The 15,250-nt window shown below is 40.4% G+C and overlaps 1 protein-coding gene across 4 annotated transcripts in view; it reads left to right on the top strand.

Annotated features, from left to right (window-relative positions):
* Nucleotides 1-15,250, top strand: part of SYNE1 (spectrin repeat containing nuclear envelope protein 1) — a 359,148-nt gene that overhangs the window by 321,206 nt on the left and 22,692 nt on the right. For all 4 annotated transcript variants that reach the window (XM_084890175.1, XM_084890176.1, XM_084890178.1 and 1 more), the window contains 7 exons: nucleotides 2,711-2,873; nucleotides 5,911-6,098; nucleotides 7,003-7,153; nucleotides 10,458-10,640; nucleotides 10,873-11,010; nucleotides 13,175-13,366; nucleotides 14,540-14,873. In XM_084890175.1, the coding sequence (XP_084746301.1) occupies nucleotides 2,711-2,873; nucleotides 5,911-6,098; nucleotides 7,003-7,153; nucleotides 10,458-10,640; nucleotides 10,873-11,010; nucleotides 13,175-13,366; nucleotides 14,540-14,873 (1,349 nt within the window). The remainder of the gene's footprint in view (nucleotides 1-2,710; nucleotides 2,874-5,910; nucleotides 6,099-7,002; nucleotides 7,154-10,457; nucleotides 10,641-10,872; nucleotides 11,011-13,174; nucleotides 13,367-14,539; nucleotides 14,874-15,250) is intronic.

Raw genomic sequence — 15,250 nt, 5'->3', positions numbered from 1 at the left:
TACTATGGGAGGGGAAAAAGAAAAACAAAAGTGGGAATTCAGAGTCGCACCTTCCCAAGGAACTTACCATGGGGGAGAGAAATGAGCAAAAATGCTACCAGGGAGTTAAGATATGTGCAAGGAGGAAACAAGCCTTAAGGTTCTCTTGTAGCCTCTGGTGCCAAAGGAAACCCTGATGCCATGATGAGATTGCTCTAACACCCCATCCCAAGCATGGTCAGCATCAAGATCTTCCCAGATCTGAAGACAGGAAGCTGGTCAGGATGAAAGGTCCTGAGAGGACATTCTTAAAGGTTAACACCAGGACACACATCTCAATGCAATGATCTATTCTTCAGTCCTATTCCCATGGCTCTATTGATTATTATTTGTCTTATAGTCGGTTTGGGCCACCAACACAGGTGGCTAGGCTATGTTAAATCCCAAGGCCATGCTGTGGACATTGCTAGAATGTACACCTGAGCTTGGCATTCAGGAGCCATTCAAAAATTGTCATTTGCCCAGCTGGTGTGGCTCGGTGGTTGAGCATTGACCTATGACCCAGAAGGTCATGGTTGAATGCCTGTTCGGGGCATATGCCAGAGTTTCAGGCCCAATCCCCAGTGTAGGGTGTGCAGGAGGCAGCTGATCCATGATTCTCTCTCATCACTTATGTTTCTACATTTCTCTCCCTTCCCCTCTCTGTTCCTCTTTGGAATCAATAAAAATATATTTTAAAAAAAAATAAAACTGTCATCCCCTGGCTAACACACCATTTCTCATTTCTTAGACATGAGAACAAGATAAATGGATTGTATGTAAAAGTTCTTGGGATTATTATTTAATAATAAGGGCTTGTAATGCCCTGGGGACAGGGTATAATTTATATTTATAAAGTTAATTAGAGAAGTCTTATTTTTAATGGAATTATGGAAAGTGATATGCCTATTGCAATACATGCTTTCTATTCCCTAACTAATAGGTTATCTTGTAAAAGATGATCCTAATTTTTAAATACTTTTTTAAAAAATAAGGTAATACACCTAAGAGTGACTTTATGAACTGAAATGTTATTCAAATGTAGCATTATTGCTAATATCATAATTAATGAAATAGGGTATTATTATTATTACCCTGGCCATAGTGAAACTTCTTTTAAAAGTATTTGTGTGATAGGGGAAAAGTCATGTGTCATGACTAGATTTTTCATCTGTTAAACATTGATTTATAGATTTATAGAAAATATAAGAGAAGTGGTGATAACCATTTTTATACAATTAAAAATCATAAAAGTGCCCAAAATACTTAGGTTCTGAGATATTTTCTTCTCAGCGGTGGCTCTTGACCTGAGAAGCCTATCAGAGTGATCTGGGGAGGAGCGTGGGGAGGTGGGCAGTGAGCAGCGGGCATGTGAACTCTGAAAGACCCCTGCGTGTTCCTGTCACAGTCCTAGCTTGAGAATCACCTCTTTACTATTTGAAAGTAATTGAGCCGAGAAATACTTGATGACTCTGAGTACAAGTTGTCAGTCTTTGAGAACCTTCTATTGTAGACCTCTGCCTTGAAATATATCACATCCCTTGGATTTTAAAAGGTAGAGCCAAGTTGACACCTCAAAAATGGAGGTGTTGTGTAGCTCATCTGCCATTTATCTGTCCAGTGTTTCCCAAAGTGTGGTACGCGCACCCCCAGGGGTACGGGAAGAGTTTGGTGGGGGTACGCGTTGCACCGGAGTTTGGTGGGGATATGCACTGCACCGTGCTTAGCTGCAGCTAATTCTATCTTCTCATGAGTACGAGGGGTACTCAGCATTACGAAAATTATAGAAGGGGTGCACATACATCAAAAGTTTGGGAAACACTGAATATGATGAGCAGTGTCAAAGGCGGTGACATTTCCTGAACTGAAAGGCAGGCCTGAGGGACCAAAAGCAAACCTGACTTTTAAACCAGGCTGTACTAGAAATCACTGGTCACGTGCTTATCATCCACATCACCGTTCTTTTGAGAGCAATCTCTACACACTCAGCCATGACAGGTTCTCACCAGAAATCCAATAATTGATTTTTGCTGCTGTTTCTTGATAATAATAGAATTGAGAAATACTATGTGTCCTTCCCAAACTCCTGCTCATACCCTGCCCTCCATTGGAAAACACCTTTATAAACTAATGTCTATTCCTGCCCTGTGCTTTTCACCTGGCTCCTCTGCATCCTTATTCATTATCTACAGTCACCTGTAATTCCTCTACTTTGTCTTCTCTCTTTGGCATCTTCTTCATGATTCCTTATTCTCTGCCTAAACCAAGTTCTAAAGCTATTTCAAATATTGAACTGCATTAAACAAAACAAATCATTTTTTTCTAGTAGCCAGATTATTCTACAGGTGCCATACCATAGTTACCTTCACTGTGTACTTTCTTAAAATCATTAGCAATACTCCCTGACCATAAGTGTATATTGATCCCCCCCCTCCCCCCCCGCCATGTACCCTGGAGCATTAGACTCATTTAAATCTCGCAAGTACTCTGACTTCATCTCCATTTTATAGATGGAGAAACAGAAACACAAGAAGGTTATACAACTGCCCAAAGTCACACAGCCAGTCAGTGGCTGAGCGGGGATGGGCTTGAGCTTTTAACAATTTGTCTTCAGACCGAGTGCTCCCTTCTGCTCGGAAGGGAAGCACGAGTGGGCCTTCCTCAGAAGCTGATGTCCTCTCTCTGCCCACAGGATCAAGAAGCTGAAGGAGACTCTGGTCGCCGTCCAGCAGCTGGACAAGAACATGAGCAGCCTGAGGGCCTGGCTGGCCCACATTGAGTCAGAGCTGGCCAAGCCCATCGTCTACGACTCCTGCAACTCAGAAGAAATACAGAAGAAGCTCCAGGAGCAGCAGGTAAAACCGAAAACAATGGAAGAAGATAAACAGGCTTTTGAATATCTGTCTTCCTGACCTGGCCGGAGGGTGGGAGTGAGAGGTGACTTGGGATGGGAAGTGTGGAGGCCACTCGGCAGGTCTAGTGAGTAAGGGGAGGCCTTGCCCAGGCAGGTGTTGGGGACAAATAAGTTCCGTGTCACCACAGTGCTAACTCCTAAGAAGATACGCCATCACAGGGTTAATGTGGTTGGTGGATCAAGAAGCCATCCTAAGATGGTAGGTTAGGTTGAGCTTCAATGATGTATCTAAAATAATGCTGTTTTATTTGTGGATTGCTAGCTCACTGCCATAAACTTAGAAAGAAATCTTACTTAAAAAATATGTTTTCATTGATTTTTTTTTTTTTAAAGAGAGAGAGGGGATATGGGAAGAGATATGCATATTTCATTAAAAAAAAAAAAGAGGGAGAGAGAGAAAGAAACATTGATGTGAGAGAAAAACATCAATCAGCTGTCTCCCATGCTCACCCCCGTTAGGGATCAAACCTGAAGCCCTGATTTGTGCCCTGACTGGGAATCATACCAATGATCTCCTTAGAGAATGAGACGACGCTCCACCAACTGAGCCACACTGGCCAGAAAGAAGCCTTTTAAAATGTCACATAGTAGTGTTTGGAGAAAGATTACAGTGCATACTTAGAGATTTTAGAGTCTAAAATAATTCTCTTTTGCAAGGAGGACTGCATGACCGGCAGACCACACACAGTAATTTCACCTTCGTATGTGTACCAAAGACAGCATATCCCTCTGGCGTACAATGCACACTCATCAAAGCGAAGAGGATGACCTTGAAAAATGCATGCAGAGGGGATTTTCACCTCCCACTCCCCTTGCTGCTTCTTACTAAGCATAGCAGACTTCAGTTGTCATAAATAAACGCCATCCACCCCCATGAAGTATTGCTACTCCATGCATATAGATTGTCCTTGAAAAATTCTGTCCACACTCTGGTTATTTTTATTAGTATTTAGGCCACGATAGCCAAGTTTCTTAACTTTAAAAAAAATGTTTAAAATTTATAAACAGACCTATTTCTGCAATCCTGTGAAATAGTTTATATTTTTATTTTTCAAACTATTTAAGTCAATGAGAATAGGCATTGAAATATATTTTTTAGGTGTTGGGTTTACTTTGATATTTAAATTGGCATTTCTTTTGACAAACAGTTGTTAGGGTATTTTTTTCAATTTTTGTAAGATTAAAACTGATGGGCTCTTTGATGTTTGAAATTCTGATGATTGAACTTTGCGGGGGGGGGGGGGGGTCAATAATTCAAATTTCCTGGAGCACATGGTAATGCTAACTACAAGTGATAATTAAAGTTAAAATGTGATGGCCAGTATTGTAATTTAGCAAAGGTAAGAAAATCAAAACAGTATCTAATTAAATATGGCTAATTGATTATATGCACTTATAGCCCCACCCACTACTAAAACCCCAGTAGTGAAGGGGGGGGGGGGGAGTCAAAATGGCAAAGAGAACAGAAGAGATGCTAAGATTCCAGACGTCCAACAGAATGTTGAATAGATGAATAGTGATGGTGTTAGCAGATGGAGGAAGGAGAAAGGGAGTTCATGCCAAAGAGTTCCAAAAAGGCTCAGGATGTGGAGGTATTAAGTCTGTATGGCTTTAAAATGGACGATTGCTTAAAAGTCTGAATAAGCTGTACACAGAGAACTCTGTGAAACTAGGGAAGCTGGTGTTGATCTCAGAGCACCTTTTTTTTTTTTTTTTTTTTTTTTGCCACATCGCTTTTCCCAACCAGTTCAGATGCTATCATTTCTAATTAAACCTCATTTTTAGTTGCCTGTTATTTAAAAAAGAAAAGTCTGAATAAGGAGTGATTATACTTCAGATATACTCAACACCCCCCTCCCCTGTAGCCCAGCTAGTCAGGAGAAAAAGGTGAGAGAGAATATTAGTCCCAACTATGTGAGTGAATTGAGAACTTATCTTTAGAATGAGAGAAAAACTAAGCATATTCTAGAGCTGTATCAAAGAAACGGAAAACATATTAAGGACCTTAATTAATAAGGCAAGCAAAAAATGAACTCACTTTTAGTGATGGAATGCTTTGAGTACATTGAGTTAAAAGCTCAATAGAAAAAATAATGTATGTTTTGTGCTGATATTCTTTGCAGTTAATATAAAGATTTCAGAAAGTTCAATGCCTTCTTTACCATCATATCTGTTTTCTTCATTTAAAATTGCCTACCAAGAAAAAAACAAATAAGTACATGAATAAAATAAAATTGCTCTCTGAGGAAGCTGCTGATGATAACGATGGTGTCCTTATATATAGTAGACAACCTAGGTCTCTTAAACCCACGGTACCTCTTAACAATGGTAGAATTAACGTATCTTTAGAGATCAGATCCCAGATCTTGAGTGCCAGCTGTTAACAGGAACACATGTGTTATTTTGATCAATTGATTGATTAATCTATCTATGGCAGTGGTCAGCAAACTCATTAGTCAGCAGAGCAGCAAACTGCGGCTTGCTAGCCGCATGTGGCTTGCAAGCCCCAGTTTGCCGACCACTGATATATGGGAATGGAAGTGATATATCTGTGAATTTGAATCTGGGGCAAGGTTTATATTTTTTAATTTATCTTTATTGTCGAAAGTATTATAGACGCCCCCCCCTTTTTTTCCCCATTGACCCCCTCCAGCCCACACCTGTCCCTCGTAGGCCTTCACTAGACTGTTGTCTAGATTCATTTTTTTTTAATCCCTTAAGAAGCTCATTTTATTGTTGATATAGCTAATGTAGTCTATTTCACTTGTTTAGTTTCTATTTTGGCATTGCTCGCATAGCTGACATATTTCTAGATTCATTTACTCATGCTTTGAGCTTGCCATATTTTACAAATGAAGTTGAAGCCTCATGCATTGAAGGAAATGAAATATTTGTCAACATTGGGCCTAACCATTTGTCAGTCAGTTTCTCCCATGTGTATGCAAGGATTGCAATAAAGCATGACTCCTTCCCCGCAGGACCTTCAGAGAGACATAGAGAAGCACAGCACGGGCGTGGCTTCCGTCCTCAACCTGTGTGAGGTGCTACTGCATGACTGCGACGCGTGTGCCACAGACGCTGAGTGTGACTCCATCCAGCAGGCCACGCGGAATCTGGACCGGCGATGGAGAAATATCTGTGCTATGTCCATGGAAAGAAGGCTCAAGTAAGCTGGGATGTTCAAACCCCTGGGAAAGAGGAAGCACCAAAAAGAAAAAAGAAAAATTACACAGAGTAGCCATTGGTCACTATTTCCTTTGGGTTGCAAAATCCAAAAATAGCCTGGGTTTCCCAAATTCACCGTTGTCCACTTTTAGTTGGGAAAACAAGCAGATATAAAGGTAACATTCAAATATAACAAGCCAAAGGATGCCTGACCTAACCGTTTAAATATAATTCAGAGAAGTATGCCTTTGCTGAATAAGTATAAGGTCCAGAATTGGTGGTTGAACAATACCATTCTCTTGTTAAAAATTAAATGATAAAGCAAAGGCAGAAGTTGAATCTGGGGCAAGATTTATATTTTTAAATTTATTTAAAAATATAAATCTTGAAATTCAAGGCAGAAAAAGACAGTGCTGTGTTAGAAAATGATGGTAATGATTTAAGATCCATAATCTCTGTGCTCTCTGGGGCACTCTTGATAGCTTACTCTTCGTCCTGCTGTCCTAGACTGATTCTGATGAGGGCGAGTTTGATGTTGGACTTGTGTGGGTTTTCAAACCTTGTTTGTTTCAGCAAAGCCTTGCTCACGTGTGTGCCCCGCAAACGTGGCATTGCACTCCCACACTTTCTTGCACTTCCCAGGACAGTTCCCATCATGTGCATGTAGTGAGCAGTGTGACTAATTCCACATCCAGAGCCGCAGGGTGTGTGTTTAAAAAAAAAAACAAAGCAGCTGCTTCATGTCAGCTCCACCAGTTGTCTCCTTTGCATTCATGTTGGATTTGGCCCCAGCACAGCGATTGTCGGGGCCCACAGCTGCGTCTCGGCCTCTCCACCCCGTGGCAGGATCTGGGGGATGCACCGTCCCCAACAGTCAGACACTGTTCTCTCCTGTTCTGCCTCAGAATTGAAGAGACCTGGCAGCTGTGGCAGAAGTTTCTGGATGACTATTCGCGTTTTGAAGACTGGCTCAAGGTTTCCGAAAGGACAGCCGCCTTCCCCAGCTCGTCCGGGGTGCTCTACACGGCTGCGAAGGAAGAACTAAAGAAATTTGAGGTGAGGGGTCGTTCCCAGTCCCTCGTCCCGCTGTTGCTGTGGCAGTCCCCGGCTGGCAGACGGGGTCCCCGGACAGAAACCAACTGTTCACCCACAGGTTCCTTTGTTCAGACAGCTGGGAGATACGGTTGTGACCATCTTTATTACCATCTCATAAACAGGCAACGAAGTGGGATATGAGACTTTTATTTTAAGATGATCAAGAGTTACAAATACAAAAATAAATATAAATAAATAAGAGAATTACAATACAGTATAAAATAAAGGAATGAAGAGGAATTTTATTAGAAATCAAATATCATGATTCCTCCCCCACACACACACACATATACACAGCCCTCTCCAAAAGATCTTAGCATTCTTCTTAGTTTCTATTCTTCACAATCAACCGTTTAAGATTAAAATATGATGGCTTTCCACACTATAAAAATCTGTCTTCCAAATATATTCTCTTCATTTATTTTTACCTAATTGGAGCATGAATATATATATATATATATATATATATATATATACACACACACACACACACATATGTAATGTATATGTGTATATATGTATGTGTGTATATGTGTGTGTGTGTGTGTGTGTGTGTGTGTGTGTGTATATGTATTTAAACCAGTAATAAAATGGAGTTGGCTCCAGATTGAATAAACTATTTTATCACAAGCCACTTCTAATTATAAGTGAAGAGCAGTGCCATTCTTGAGTCACGGAGACTTTACAGTTTCGTGGGGACAAAAATAGCCAGTCTAATCACACTCACAAAGACAGGAATCATTCAATAACCGACTCCCATTCCCTGCCTGTCATGCAATCCTGAGTCTGCCCCATCACTGTGATAGGACAAAACCTCGACTTCTCGGCCGGCATAGCATGAAGTCGACCATTTTTCAATTTGAAGTTGCTTCTCTCGTCATTGCAGATGCATGTACTCATAGATACTGACAGCAAATGGTTCTGACCATGTGTCTCACAAAAATTATTCTTGGTTAATCATCCTGCCCAAAGCTCCCCCAAGGTGTTTAAAAATCAGAATAAAAATCAAACCTAGTCCTGCTGCATTCATTTTTTAAAATTTATTTTAAATGTAACTCCCATTGGTCTTTATTTTTTATTATTATTTTAAAATGTATTTTTTTATTGATTTTCAGAGAGGAAGGGAGAGGGAAAGAGAGATAGAAACAACAATGATGAGAATCATCGATCAGCTGCCCCCTGCATTTCCCCTACTGGGGATCAAGCCCTCAACCCAGGCATGTGCCCTTGACCTGAATCACACCCAGGACCTTTCCATCTGCAGGCCGACAATCTATCCACTGAGCCAAACTAGCTAGGGTCAGATGCCTTCATCTTTACCTTACAGTATTTACTGAGGCCTGTGATCATAATTATGAAGCTTGCTTGTTGTTCTAGTGAGGTTTAAAATCTGAGTGTCAGGGATGGGCAGGTATATGAACTTATAAGAGTGTTTAAATACTGTGTGAAATAAATAAGGATTTGAATGTAACTATACCTAAATTCCAGGAGAAATGTTTCCTATCTAAAAGCTTCTTCCTCAGAAAAACTTTGGTAAAAAGCCATAGTTGCTCCACAGTAGATGCAGGTCATCCTGTGTGAACCATCGTTAGTGTAGTATTCTTGTTCGCATCTCAGCACACTCAGCCCCGGGAAGGTTAAGACTTCTAGAACTGGCTTATGCTACAAAGAAGATTAGATAAGATACTTTGGGATGCTATTTTAGACTCTCAGATTTTACAGCAAGAGTTAGTCATATTGTCAGCTCCTGCAATGAATGAATTTATCATTCATCTTATAGTTAATTTTCTTACAAGACAAAAACAAATGATGAAAATTAAATCTGGCAAGAATACTTGGGACAGATCTGGGGGTGCTGAGGTACCTGCCCGCGGTGCCTGCCAACATTCCAGTGACTTCTAGTAACGGCAACAGCTCAACTTTTCTTACCGCCTCCTTCTCCGGGGTAACAATCTAAACTTTGATAGAAAAGAATAATTGATTTACTGGGATGAAGGCTCTTAAAGCACCAATTGGAAGGAAAGCCATTCCAGAGCAGAGATATGGCAGATATAAATAGTTGGATGGGCCAAACGCCAGGACTGAGATGAGGATGGTCCAACTAATTGTACAATTTTCTGTCTAAGGCCAAGATGAAAATTAGTTGTAAGTTATACACATGAGTTTGTAAAAAAAAAAAAAAAAAAAAAAAAAGCTTAGTTTTATTTTGGCCAAATGCTTTTTTCTGGGCTTTGCTAGATTGCAGAGAGAAAGAAAAAGGGTATTTTACCTTAAGAAACTTTGAACTGTAAATGTAAATAGCACTGGCCGGTGTGGCACACGGGAAGCAACCAATCGTTTTTCTCTCTCCTCTCTCTCTCTCTTCCTCTCCCTCTCTAAAAAAATAAAAATAAAAAAATAAATAAAACAGTACCAGGTAAGATGCTACATCACTTTTAAATGTTTGATAAAAACTAAAGCAATAAAAAAGAAATAGAGCATGGACCAAACTTTTTTCAATGTAAAATTACTTGGATTTTACTAAACTGCTTAGCTTAAAAGTTCATAATAGCTTGCACTTAAAGGACATTCTGCAAAACGTAGTTTTATTTATTTATTTATATTTTTAATTAAATTATTATCTGTGTACATATCTTACCATTGCCCCCCTTCCCATACATGCCCTCCCTCCCCAGAGATTTTTGTGTCCATTGTTTGTACTTATATGCATTAGTTTTATTTTTTTAATGGACACCAGAATTGAGGCAATTTCTGGATTTTTAAGAAATTACATATTTTACAAATGAAGAGAAAGTTCTTTTCTAGATATCTTTTCTCAGTATTCACATCAGGGATTGTGAACATTTCAAACTCATTTCAGCATACATAAATATTTATGTACTAACTTTGTTTTACAGAAAAATTTTGTTCCAGCTGTTAATTATCTTAAATCATATATTGTTTATGCACATATGTAAATTCTATATGTAGAAGTATGTGCTATATGTGTGATATATGTATGTGTTTTTGTATATAATACATATATATGTATTAGTAGTTACCATTTTCTTTACATTGTTGCATGCTCTACCCCCGCTCCTTAAGCCACACTGACTACATTATTTCCCTTTAATAAGGGATCTCCATGCTCCTTAGAGACTGGCCTGTGCCTGGCCTGTGACAGAGTGACTTCCTCTTCCCCCTCCCCCTGCAGTCTGAAGCCCTGGCACCCTTGCCAAGAGCCCCTGATGGGTCTCCCTCACCGAGTGCTTCTCTGTGGTTTTAGGCTTTCCAGCGGCAGGTGCACGAGAGCCTGACCCAGCTGGAGCTGATCAACAAGCAGTACCGCCGCCTGGCCCGGGAGAACCGCACCGACTCAGCCTGCAGCCTGAAGCAGATGGTCCACGAAGGCAACCAGCGATGGGACAACCTGCAGAAGCGCGTTAGCTCCATCCTGCGCAGGCTCAAGGTCTTTATTATGCCTCCTCGGTAGCTTGGGCCATTTGAACACAATATTAGGACATTGATTCTGTAAGATTGGGGTGGGAAGAGGGGGGGATCCAGGGTTAACGTATACGGCAAAGGATGGCGGGGTTCTCATTGCTCATTAAGAAAATGACTTTCCAGAAGACCATTGGGATTGGCGGTACCATCTCAGCATGAGGGCTTTGTGATTTTTACTATCTTCTTTTCGCACCCAGCATTTCATTGGCCAGCGTGAGGAGTTTGAGACGGCACGGGACAGCATTCTGGTGTGGCTGACGGAGATGGATTTGCAGCTCACTAATATTGAGCATTTTTCCGAGTGTGATGTTCATGCTAAAATAAAGCAGCTCAAGGTAATAGATTAGTGATTCTTCAGATTATCAGTGTGAAGAAAGTCTGAAGGGGGAAATAGTTTTTAAATACATTTTTTTATTGATTTTAGAGAGGAAGGGAGAAGGAAAGAGAGAGAAACATCAATGATGAGAGAGAATCACTTGATCAGCTGCCTCCTGCACACCCCACACAAGAGATTGAGCCTGCAACCCAGGCATGTGCCTCGACCAGAATCGAACTGTGACCACCTGATCATAGGTCAACACTCAACCATTGAGCCACACTGGTTAGGCTGAAAGGGAAGAAATGTGTGGATCCTTTGGTGACAAAAATAATAACTTCTTTCAGTTTTCTTTTTTTTAATTTTTGGGGTGATATTAGTTAGTAAGATTATAGAGGTTTCAAGTGTACATTTCGAGGATACCTGATCTTCCTGTTGCTAAACATCCAAAGTCACATCATCTTCCATCAACATATATTTGACCCTCTTTACCCTTTACTTCTCCCACCCTTTTCCCTCTGGTGACCACCATACTGTTGTCTGTGTGAGTTTTTGTGTGTTTGTTTTTCTTGTTTATTCATTTGTTGCTTTCAGTTTTATATCCCACCTTTGAGTGAAATCATATGTTGTTTTTTTTTACTTTTTCTGTCTGACTTATTTCACTTAGCATGATTCTCAAGATTCATCCATGTTGTTGCAAATGGTAGTATTTCATCTTTTCTTATGGCTGAGTGGTATTGTATTGTGTATATGTACCGCATCCTTTTTATCCAATCATCTATCGAAGGGCACATTGGTTATTTCTATGATTTGGCCATCATAAATAATGCTGCAATAACATAGGGATACGTATATCTTTGTGAATAAATGTTTCTGGTAGACACCCAGAAGTGGGGTTGCCGGGTCATATGGCAACTCTATTCATAATTTTTTGAGGAAGCTCCATATTGTTTTCTATGGTGGCTGTACCAGCTTACATCCCCACCAACAGTGAATGAGGGTTCCTTTTTCTCAAATCTTACTATTACTTGTCTTGTTGATAATAGCCATTGTAACATGTGTGTTTTGATTTGCATTTTCCTAATGGCTAGTGAAGTTGAGCATCTTTTCAGATATTAGTCATTTCTTTGTCCTCTTGGGAGCAGTGTCTCTTCAAGTCCTCTGTCCATTTTTTAATTGGATTGTGTGTTGTTTTGGTATTGAGTTATATGAGTTCTTTATATATATTGGATATTAACACCTTGTCAGAGCTGTTGTTTATAAATATCGTCTCCTATTCAGTTGATTGCCTTTTTGTTTTGTTCATGGTTTGTTTTGCTGGAAAGAAGCTTTTCAGTTTAACATAGTCACATTCATTTATTTTTGCCTTTACTCCCTTGCTTTTGGGGTCAAATTCATAAGATCTTCTCTAAGATCAAGAAATTAGTTCTTCTTGATTGAAAAAAATAAAAAAAAATGCAAAATATATTAAAAATGAAATAGAGCACTAACCAGAGATAACTATCATTAAAATATTGCTTTTATTTATTAACTTGATAGCCATAGTGTTGGGAATCTTTTTTCCTGATTAGGGGTTAGTGTGTTTTTTTTTTTGTTTGTTTGTTTTGTTTGTTTTTTTGTGTTTTTTTTGTGTGTGTGTATGTGTGTGTTTTGGTTTGTTTCTGTCACCTTCAAATAGTTTATTTGATCTCTGTGTTTCAGAGAATTACAACTTTCTCATATTGGAATTTCATTCCACATATTCAATACTCTTAGATGCCAAGTTAATTTTCAACTTATTTTATATACTTCACTATATAATTCAACTACAATGGCTGGTTAAAATTTTAAATAGAAGGGACATGCACTACATTAGATAAAAGGATTCTCTAAGTGGAAGTCTATTTAACAATTTGGATAATTTGCAAAGCATCTTATGAAATTTTCTTCACAAGATAAACAGATTTAACAATAACATAAAATCATGATGGCTAGAACCTTAGATTATTACAATAAAACAGAAAGTTGCTCTTAATCATATATTATCAGGGTGAAAAAAAAATATTTTTGTAAAGTAAAAGCCTCTTGGCTTGTTATAGTATAGGGTAAGTTCACTATTCCCTACGTGGTGTGTCGTCTAAGGATGTAGCTTATCATTATTGTATGCCAACATGAGCAATAATTGTGAGACGTGTCCTGCCTAGGCCTTCCAGCAGGAAATTTCATTGAACCACAACAAGATCGAGCAGATCATTGCCCAAGGGGAGCAGCTGATTGAGAAGAGCGAGCCCTTGGATGCGGCGGTCATCGAGGAAGAGCTGGACGAACTCCGGCGCTACTGCCAGGAGGTCTTCGGGCGCGTGGAGCGATACCACAAGAAGCTGATCCGCCTGCCGGTAGGTAGCACAGTCTTTCATTGTCCTTAAATCCAAAGAGAAACCGTGCTATGGGGTTCCGTAGTGTTGTCCAGTGGCTAAGAGCCCAGACACTGGATCCAGGATGCCTGGGTTCCGCTTTCAGCTCTGACGTGTTGGCTATGTCACCTTCAGCAACTTTCTTCACATATCTTGCCTCAGTTTCCTCAACTGCAAAACTGGTTTAATAACAGTACCTGCCTCGTAGAAAGGATTATTGGGGGCATGAGATGAAGATGGATAGATGATTGATAAATAGATGCTAGATTGATAGATAGCTTAGAAGAGTACTCTGCACATGTCATCTATGGAAGATAAAGAAGCTTCTAGAAGAAAGGAGGAGGTGAACGTGAGCAATGTAAACAGTTGCTCTATTGATGAGGTTGTTTTGTGGAATCTTTTTCTCTCCCATTTCCCTAATTGCTGCCATAATCACATCTCAGCCTTGTAGCCTCGAGATGTTATTACCAGAATATTTTTAACTTTCTGTGTTAACTGTATTTTGTGTCTGGGATATAAGTTTAAAACGGACCAGCTATGATTCTATCAGTGATTTCCTTCTGTTTCTGACATGCGCCACTGTGTTTGTGTTGTGTTGCATGCATAGTACTAAATTGCCTTTATTTACATTATCTTATTTAATCTTATACTGATTCTTTGAAATTGTTTTTGTTTGTTTGTTTTATAATACATTTTTATTGATTTTGAGATAGATAGGAAGGGAGAGGGGGGAGAGAGATAGAAACATCAATGAGAGAGACTCATCATTCAGCTGCCTCCGGCATGCTCCCTATTAGGGATTGAGCCCGAAACCTGGGCATGTGCCCTGACTGGGAACCAAACCCAGGATCTCTTGGTCCATGGGATGACACTCAATCCACTGAGCCACACCAGCCAGGCAATAGCTTTTAATATTATTTCAATTTTAGAGCTGATAAAACCGAGACTTCGTTAGATTAATTTATAAGACCTTTTTAAAAGTGATCACAAGAGTCTTGCTTATTTGGCGATAGGAGGTTTAAAATTACCCCCACTGAGGTAGGAATGTGACCCCAACAAGCGTGAACTCTGAGCTTTGGCGAGAGGCAGGACAAGACGTGAGGAGGGGGTCCCCTGGTCGCTGGGGTAACGGAGTTGGCTTGACTGCCTTTCTAGCTCCCAGACGATGAGCACGACCTCTCTGACCAGGAGCTGGAGCTGGAGGACTCGGCAGCTCTCTCAGACCTCCGCTGGCATGACACCTCCGCGGACAGCGTGCTGTCCCCCCAGCCTTCCTCCAACCCCTCCCTCTCCCTCGCCCAGCCCCTCCGGAGCGAGCGGTCAGGACGAGACACCCCGGCCAGTGTGGACTCCATCCCCCTGGAGTGGGACCATGACTATGACCTCAGTCGTGACCTGGAGTCTGCCGTGTCCAGAACTCTGCCCTCCGAGGATGAAGAGGGCCAGGAAGACAAAGACTTCTACCTCAGGGGAGCTGCTGGCTTAGCAGGTAGGAGAAAGTACTTCCTATACACTGGCTTAAAGGAAATGAAAAGGGAGTGGATGTTGTACTGGAAACATGTGACTCAGCAGACCCATCTTCCTCCTCCCATGAAGGGGAAGTATACGTAAGGGAACATTGGACATTCGTGTGACTATCGAAGACAAAAGTTGGCATGGCCATTGATTTATCCCACATATATTAGGGTAGTGGTTGGCAAACTCATTAGTCAACAGAGCCAACTATCAATAGTACAACGATTGAAATTTCTTTTGAGAGCCAAATTTTTTAAACTTAAATTTCTTCTAACGCCACTTCTTCAAAATAGACTCGCTCAGGCCATGGTATTTTGTGGAAGAGCCACACTCAAGGGGCCAAAGAGTTGC

This window comes from Pipistrellus hanaki, assembly GCF_964339955.1.
Source record: "Pipistrellus hanaki genome assembly, chromosome: 7".
NCBI lineage: Eukaryota > Metazoa > Chordata > Mammalia > Chiroptera > Vespertilionidae > Pipistrellus > Pipistrellus hanaki.
Note: the sequence above shows the minus strand (reverse complement) of the source record. Positions and strands in the feature narration are given on the sequence as shown.